General features: G+C 33.1%; 2 protein-coding genes across 2 annotated transcripts; one reads left to right on the top strand and one right to left on the bottom strand.

The window, feature by feature from the left end:
- Positions 1-422: 422 nt before the first annotated feature.
- On the top strand, positions 423-4447 carry LOTGIDRAFT_174542 (hypothetical protein; the record flags this gene model as incomplete). The annotated part of the gene is made up of 3 exons (XM_009053879.1): positions 423-444; positions 2845-3159; positions 4407-4447. The coding sequence occupies 3 exons, from the start codon at positions 423-425 to the stop codon at positions 4445-4447; spliced, it is 378 nt and encodes a 125-aa protein (XP_009052127.1).
- Positions 4448-8439: 3992 nt separating this feature from the next.
- LOTGIDRAFT_174541 (hypothetical protein) lies at positions 8440-8916 on the bottom strand (the record flags this gene model as incomplete). Its single annotated transcript, XM_009053878.1, has 1 exon — positions 8440-8916. One exon carries the CDS (start codon positions 8914-8916, stop codon positions 8440-8442), a length of 477 nt encoding a protein of 158 aa, XP_009052126.1.
- Between the last annotated feature and the right edge of the window lie 451 nt (positions 8917-9367).

Here is a 9367-nt window from a genome sequence, read left to right as displayed (position 1 = left end):
AGTATAACAAGGTTCAATCCATCCTAGAACCTATTTATATAGCTTAAATGGACACAAAACATTTTAAAGAAATATAAAAGGGAGGGTGTCTTTAAAACTACTTAAACTTTGATTTATATTGGGGTTGACAGCCAGGTTAATCTAATTAGCCGATTTATCTAATAATAGTCCCATGTTAAGTGAATGAGGTTTTAAATTTGCATGTAAGATATGCATGTTATATATCTATGGAAAGCTGAAAATCTACATTACAAAATCGAAAGAATTATTGCCATGTCTCTTTTTTTGGGACCGAGATATAGCACTGTAAAGACTCAAAATGGTCCATTTTTAGACCCCTGTAAAATCGGAAAGAGTTGTCTGACCCCAAAGGTCAAAAGGTCATCAGATAGACAAGGTCACATCTTATCATCGTAGTAAATATGAAGGTCATCAAAGGTCAAGGTCATGAGATATACGAGTTCAAACTTTGAAAAAAAACATCCGGTCGTACAAAATAGGAAAAACCGAAAATCAAAATTATGCTGCCCAAGGATTGTAGACGGACTTGAAACGTATCGTTTGACACAAAAGTTATGCAAATCAGATGAAAAATGGTCTCTGAATAGCAATTTCTGCAAAATGCGGCCAACATGTTACTTAATAATATATGCTTGACAAATTGTTGGCTAAAAAGCAACAGAGTTGAAAGGCTAGAAGTTTCAAAAGGTTCGAAATCCATGGGATAAGGTCTTGTTGCCACGCTTGGAGCTGTTCACAGTTCTAGTATATACTTGATTTATTTATCAGATACCCGAAAGTTTTAATTTCCGGTTTAGGCTTAAAAACAACAGAGTTGAAAGCTAACGGGCTAGAAGTTATCAATGGGATAATGTCTTGTTTCCACGCCCCGAACTGTCCACAGTTCTAGTGGCCCTTGGTCTTGAAAAGGCATTAAATTTGTAGCTTGTAAATATGGATGAAATGGGCGTTTACTGTTTGTCTGTCCGTCCATCAAATGCTTGTGAACACTCTAGAAGGCACAATTCTTGATTGATTTTGAAGAAACTTGGTATGAGTGCTTGTAATCACCCAAGGATGAACCCTATTGTAAGTCAGAAAAATCTGAAAAATATTAAGTATGAGTTAATGTCTTTGTTCTTAAAAACATGTTCAATTTTTAGCTCGTGAACACTCCAGAAGGCACAATTCAAGTGTTTGTAATCACCCAAGGATGAATACTATTGTGTCTCCAGAAATGTAACAATATAAAATGAAATAGTCAAAGAATAATCTTTTTATACAACTTTCATTTTATTCTTTTATTACATACTGAGTTATTCTTGATTAAACAAAAACTTTATGCTTCTATATAATTTTGTATTCTGATGAAATTTTGGAAAGGTTTAACCCAGAAAGAATTAATGTTATTCGACCAAAATGCCATTTTAAACATGAATTATTTTGGGTGCATAGTTTCATTGGGTTAACAAACTTTTTTGCCATATCTTATAAATTAGAAATATCAGGAAACAAGTTGATAACAAAACATAATTGAAGAATATATCTTGTATGCATACCAGCATTGTTTATGAATGAATCAACAAGAAAGGAGTAATGCTACAGAAAGCTGGTGCTCGACTTTGGAGTGAAATAAAATCGTTTATAATCTCTTAAAATTAACAAATATTTAAATTGTTAGTAGTTTGTCACAATGTGAATATTTTGCATAATCAAATGATGTTATTCTGTTTTTTTAAATTATAGATTTGTACAGTAAAGAGTAGAGAGTTAAATATGAGCATTGTGTTGAAGTTAGTTCTAGTTTAGTGTTTATTCTGTGATGTAATTCTATTTCTTAGTCTCAAAACCCCATTTCAACATAAAGAAATTTTTTGTTAAATTTGTAAAAATCAAATGTGAGGGCCCCTCATAGGTCTGTGTGTGGCATTCATATAGCTAAAAATTTTAGACTTATTAATGGCAGATTACTTATGACGCATGCACATTAATGTCGATCACATGAAATATTTTTGATGAAATAAATGATTTTGACGAAACTTGGTGTGAGTGTCTGTAATCACTCAAGAATGAACCCTATTGAAAATCAGAAACACTCTAGAAGGCGCAATTATTGACAAATTTTCACGAAACTGGGTGTGAGAGTTTGTTATCACCGAAGGCAGAATCCTATTGAAAATCAGAAAAATCGAAATATGTTCATTATGACCTATTTCCCTTGCTCTTGAAAACGCCTTCAAGTTTAAGCCTCTGAACACTTCAGAAGGCACAATTATTGATATATTTTGATGAAACTTGGTGTGAGTGTTTGTTATCAGCCAAGGATGAAACCTATTGTAAATCAGAAAAATCAGAAGAATAATTAGTATTAGTTATTGCCCTTGTTCTTGAAAACACATTCTCTTTGAAGCTCGAAAACACTCTTGAAGGCACAATTCTTGACAGATTTTGCAAAAACTTGGCGTTCAGTATCACCAAAAAAGTTTATAAGAAGTGTTACCAACCAAGGATGAACCCTATCGAAAATCAGAAGAATCGAAAAATATTTCGTTTAACTTATTGCTCTTGCTCTGAAATTGCATTCAAGCCTGTAAACACTCGAGAAGGCCCAATTCTTTACAGATTTTGACAAAACGTATTAAAATTTTACAGTATCGCCCCAAAAAATTCAAGAGGAGTGTAATATCTCATACTGGTGATTGTTACTGTACTGCCAAATATTTATATTCCAAATCAAAGCTGCCAGTGGGCGTATATTACATTGCCTGGAAAGCCATCTTGAAATTCTTAATCAAAAAGATAATTATGATAATTATTATTTGTAAAAATATGTTTTACTTGTAGATATTGGTGTCAACTGTAGACCAGAGGCTGTAGTAGGACAACCATACAATTTACAGTGTACTAATATACCAGATACTCTTACCAAAGCATTAAATGTATTTCTTCAGGGTGATACAAGCAATAGTATAATATATTGTGTTACATCTAAAAATTGTGTTCCACGGAACAGTTCATTATACAGTGTTGTATCACCACACACTGATTCATTCAATTTTACTATAAAGAGTATAACAACAGATGATATTGGTAAGAAAGTGTATTGTGTAGATGATATAGAACTAGATCTTTCTACTCCAAAACCAAGCTGTACAATTGGTAAGTATTTTTTTACGAAGTATTTTTTCATAATCAATTTGTACTGTTAATAGTCAGCAAGTCTACTTATATCCAATTGTCCAGGATAATCATATATTACCGTGTGTTTTGCTTTGTTATGAAATATATACTCGACTTGAATGGAAAAATGACATATAATTGAATATGCTGAAACATGGACATTTTGACCGTCAGCTTCAACTAGCTGGATTGGGTTCAGTAACCCGGAAACATATGACAATACATTACATTGTATAGCGGGAAATTATGATAAAAAAAAATGCCATACTCAGTCGTCGTCTTGAATTTTGAACAGTCATTAAAATTATAAAAAATCCCCAAGCTGGATTCTTTGGGACTGTTGTGGTGTCAACAGTAGCCGGTTAACAACTTAGCCGCCGCCTACTTTTCTTTGGATGACTTTTATTTCCTCCAAACAATTTTCTCCTTTTCTATCAAATGAGGTCTGCATTACGATGCGATAAAATTCTTTATTCAAACAAAAAAACACTGTGACATGTGCACTATTACATTACAGTCAATACGAGCGCTGTAATTTTGGCTCCTCTGTCGCGGGCTGTTAGCTGCCTTCTCTTTGTTCTACTTTCGGCTTTGAATTGGAATTTATGAAACTACTCGTGCTAAGTGAAACATCTGGCGGTGCTTATGAATTTAATATCATACTTTACTCTGCCTCGGACAGTGTGAGTTATTGCCCTTGTTCTTGAAAACCTGTTCAATTTATTGTGAACACCATAGAGAGCTGGTTTCTTTATGGATTTTGACAAAACTTGGTGTGAGAATTTGTTTATCACCCATAACATACAAATATGTCTTTTAAGACAGTTAGTTAGCTAATAATTTTTTATATGAAAATGTGGCTTGATTATCAACATCTATTTTAGTCATTGAGTTAGCAAGGAATCTATTTTTAGCTTTTTCCATCGGTTTCAGTCGAAATGATCCCCAAGCTTTTCTACGTCTTCACTCATGAGTTTAGCAGTTCTGTTGAATATGATTTGAATTTGAGCAATCTGGAGTTTACAATTTTAGTTTGATTGATCTGAAAACTAAAGAATTGACATTTTGATTGCGAATTAAATTAAAATTTAAACAAAATAATTCACTTATGACAAAAACTAAACTTTCGTATCGGGGAACCCTCATTTGTGTAAAATAACATACAGAAAACTTAAAATTTCAACACTATTTTTGTCAGAAAACTAATTATTATTATTACTTTTCAGAACCTCCTCCTTCAACTACTGGTATGTTATATTTTTTATAATTTAAAATTTTATATACAGAATGCAAAATGTGTGTCTAATTGCCATAACAGCGGGAATGTAAATTGATGTCAAGTATGTCCATCCACAATTGATCGTTCACAATTCATTACAGATTTTGACGAGACTTAACGAAATAGTTTATCATCACCCAAAGATGAACACTATTAAAAATCTAAAAACAAAAATATATTGAGTTAGTGCCCTTCAACATTAGCTCATGAAATATTGTAAGGCACAATTCTTGATGGATTTTGATGAAAATTGGTGAAATTGTTAATTATAACCCAAGATTATAAGCTAGATCGAAAAATATTTTATTTGAGTTAATGCCCCTCTTCTTGAAAAAGTCTTTAATTATACGCCCACATTAAATGGGGGGCGTATATTGTCGTCACCCATGTCTGTCGGTCCGTCCGTCCGTCCACAATTGCTCGTAAACACTCTACAGGGCACAATTCTTGACGGATTTTAACGAAACTTTAACGAAGCATGTGTGTTCGCAATCAACCAAGGATAAACCCTATTGAAAATCAGCGAAATCGAAAAATATTTAGCATGAATTATTGCCCTTGTTAATTTTTAGCTCGTAAACACTCTAGAAGGCACAATTCTTGACAGATTTTGACGAAACTTGGTATGAGTGTTTGTAATCACCCAAGGATAAACCCTATTGAAAATCAGCGAAATCAAAAAATATTTAGTATGAATTATTGCCCTTGTCATTGAAAACGCGTTCAATTTTTAGCTAGTAAACACTCTAGAAGGCACAATTCTTGAAGGATTTTAACGGAACTTGTTATGAGTGTTCGTAATCACCCAAGGATAAACCCTATTGAAAATCAGCGAAATCAAAAAATATTTAGTATGAATTATTGCCCTTGTTCTTGCAAACCGTTCAATTTTTAGCTCGTAAACACTCTTGACACAATTCTTGACTGATTTTGACGAAACTTGGTATGAGTGTTCATATTCACCCAAGGATAAACCCTATAGAAAAATCAGGGAAATCGAAAAGCTATCAGTGGGCGTATATTACCTTGCCTGGCAAGCTATCTTTTCTTTCACTTTTATTAATTATTTATTTTTATATACTCCCACATTTTAATGTGGTCGTATATTGTCTTCACCCCCGTCCGTCCGTCCGTCCGCAATATGCTTGTGAACACTATAGAGACTACAGTTCTAATACGCCCACATGGAAATGTGGATGTATATTGCCTTCGCCCCTGTCTGTCGGTCCGTTGGTAAGTTGGTCCGTCAACATTTCTTGTGAACACAATAGAGACTACAGTTTTCAACTGATTTTAATGAAATTTGTTGTGATCATTTATATTGATGAGATATTGGTCAAGTTTGAAGTTGACGATCTTTCGATGAACGTTTTTTGAGTTATTGCCCTTGACTTAAGAAAAACGCGTCAAAATTTGTTTGTGAACACAATAGAGACTACAGTTTTCAACTGATTTTAATGAAATTTGGTGTGATCATTTATATTGATGAGATCTTGGTCAAGTTCGAATTTGACAATCTTTCGACAATCGGTTTTTGAGTTATTGCCCTTGACTTAGGAAAACGCATCAAAATTTGTTTGTGAACACAATAGAGACTACAGTTTTCAACTGATTTTAATGAAATTTGGTGCGATCATTCATATTGATGAGATCTTGGTTAACTTCGAATTTTACGATCTTTCGATGAACGGTTTTTGAGTTATTGCCCTTGATTTAGGAAACACGCATCCAAATTTGTTTGTGAACACAATAGAGACTACAGTTTTCAATTGATTTTAATGAAACATGGTGTGATCACGTATATTGATGCGATAATTTGATGTGTTTGGATTATTGATATTGATTTTTAAGAATTTGGTGGTATTTCTCAGCATAAACAACTGACAGTAAATATATATATCAATGAATTCAAACTATTTAAATTTCTATAATATGAGAAAATTCATACTTTAGTCACTATAGACTGTTTTATCATTTCTGACAGCTGCCAGTGGGCGTATGTTACCTTGCCTGGCAAGCTATCTTTTCTGATTTTAATGAAATTTGGTGTGATCATTTATTTGGATGAGATCTTGGACAACTTCAAATTTGACGAACGTTCGATATGTACAGTTTTGAGTTATAGCCCTTGATTTAGGAAAAATGTGTCAAAATCCCAGAAATTTCAAACTAAAAAAGTCTTTTGACTGAAATTGTCCTCTGTAAAAACAAATTTTGAAGACATAATAAGTGCTCATGCTTATAATTTTATCAATGCTAAAACTCTCTAAGACTAACAGTACTAAGTAGTATATGTGATTATATATATATATGGCAGGTCAGATATGGCGGTTAAATATACACACCCCACATTCCATCAACCCCCACCCAAAAAAGAACCTATTCACCCTACATTTCATTATTAACTTAAACGAAAAAGTATATTAAGAATACCCTTATACAGAATAACTTCCTTGTTTCGCTTAACATCCGGTTTTTAATAGCCTCTTTTTATAGCCTCGTTTTAAATAATGTTATTTATAGTTTTAATCTAGAAACTTCTAGAAGGGAGATAACTCTTGTTTTGGAAAAACAGACCACAATTTCTTCGTTAAGTTAATTCAGTTAAAAATAAGATGAGTTTAATTCTAAAACACGAACAACATAAATTCGAAAATTATTCGGGGGACGGTATCTTTTCATCAATATTTTCTCTAGGCAAAACAATAATTCCAACAGTATCTAGCTTTGTTTCAAACAACAAATCACTTATTTCATCCGAAGTGAAAGCTATAGGATCTGTCGCGCAAGCGGGAAAGAGTATAAGCGACGCAGTGAAACAATCTGACGAGTTGAAAGAATTACAACTAATAAGAGATCTGCGTAACAGGAGATTAGAAGAAAGTAAAGGAAAAGGTTTTAAAGTTAAAGGATAAAAATGATAGTCGCTCACCCTCCAAAAACTTATTTTGGTGCAGGAGATATACAAAAATCATGGATTTCCGTGGGAAAAATATCCTGGAGAAAAACATTTCCCCGGTCATAATTATACTGGTCCAGGTACTAGTCTAGATCTGCGATTATACGAAAACGATAAACCAAAACCGGGTGAAGTACCAGTCAATAGAGTTGATGCCGCTGCGCTTAAACATGATATTTTATACAGAAATAAAGACATAAAGTTTAGACATGAAGCAGACAGACAAATGATAATCGAACTTGAAAATATTCCAAATCCAACTTTCAAAGAGAGAATGCAAAGGGCTCTGATCATAAACTGTTAAAAGCAAAGATGAAATTGGGTATGGGTTTAGCAGATGAAATTCATAAAGAATTTAGAAAAACTAAAAACTTTTCAAAAGTTAAAGTATTTGCCAGTCGAAAGAGGATATAATTATTGCTTAACAGTTATAGATTTGTATACGAGATATGCTTGGGTTATTCCTTTGAAAATCATGAAGAATTCTTGTTGAACAGCTTGATTTCTTTGTGCTACACAGTCGTCAAACAATATTAAGTTCTTTCGACAAGTCTAGATCATTAACATTTTTCGTAAGAAAAACTTCAATGTCCGTTGGATAGAAAGATGGATTCTTTGCTTTAATGTAGTTATCTATGATAACTTTTATTTCTACTTCTTCTTCTTCATTTTCTTCATAATATTGAAATATGTCTTGAACATCTTTCTTTGGTAAATATTCTAAAGCTTTGAGGAATTAATAATATGATTGCTCTGGTGTTGTTGTGTAGATATAGAGAGAATTGAAATCTAAAAGGTTTGGTGTTGACAACATGTCAAAAGTGAGATGAGTTTTCCCAGAACCGGAACTTCCACAAATACACATAAGCATTAGGTTACTAGGAAATATTTCTGAATGTTTGAATTTCTTTCCCATTTTTATTCTATATTTTTGTTCCAAAAATCACTCTTTCTCCTTTATACTTTGAAAGAAATAATTCCTTCTACTATGTGAATGTTTTTTAAAAATATTCCATTACCCTTATGTTTGACTTTCATTTCTTCCGTGTCGAGCTATGATAGTGTTTAATCCGTCTTTAACGGTTTTCTTGGTTTCTTCCCCAAAACGTTTTCCAAATTCTTTAACTTTACCTAATATATCTGCCACTCCTGAACCTTTTTTTTTTGCAAGAGCTAATTTCTTTGCTTCCTTTTCCATTATTAAATTATGTTCTTTGGCAGCTTTTACTGCAGAGGCTTTATCTTCATTGGCAGCAGTACCACCAGCAACAGCAGCGATAAGACCAGCACATATCAAAGGTAGGAAAGGTAAAAATCCACCATCTTTTGCATTTGTGTTAATTCTTTCAAAGTCTATATCATCTCTGACTTTACAATATTTGTATTTATCAATAAGTTTTTTAGTTATGTTGATTTTTTTACCGTTGAAAGTTATTACAGTTGGTGAAGCTGTTTCAATAGCTTCTATTATTTTCTTGACTAAAGTGTCTGGTTTCATTTTTATACGCCCACATGAGATGGGAGGCGTATATTGCCGTCAACTCATTCCGTCTGTCGGTCCGTCCGTCCGTCCACAATTGCTCGTAAACACTCTACAAGGTACAATTCTTGACTGATTTCGATGAAACTTGGTATGGTTGTTTGTAATCACCCAAGGATGAACCCTATTGAAAATCAGACGAATCCAAAAATACTTACTATGAGTTATTGCCCTTGTTCTTGAAACGCTCGTAAACAATCTAGAAGGTGATATTCGTGACAGATTTTTATGAAACTTGGTATAAGTGTTCGTAATCATCCACGGATGAACCCTATCGAAAATCAGAAAAATTGAAAAATATTTAGTATTAGTTATTGCCCTTGTTCTTGAAAACGCGTTCAATTTTAGCTCGTAAACACTCTAGAAGGCACAATTCTTGATGGATTTTGATGAAACCTTGTTGTGAGTG

The sequence above is a fragment of the Lottia gigantea genome (genome assembly GCF_000327385.1).
Source record: "Lottia gigantea unplaced genomic scaffold LOTGIsca_202, whole genome shotgun sequence".
In the NCBI taxonomy this organism is placed as follows: domain Eukaryota; kingdom Metazoa; phylum Mollusca; class Gastropoda; family Lottiidae; genus Lottia; species Lottia gigantea.
The sequence above is the reverse complement of the archived record's forward strand: the minus strand, read 5'-3'. Positions and strand labels throughout refer to the sequence as shown.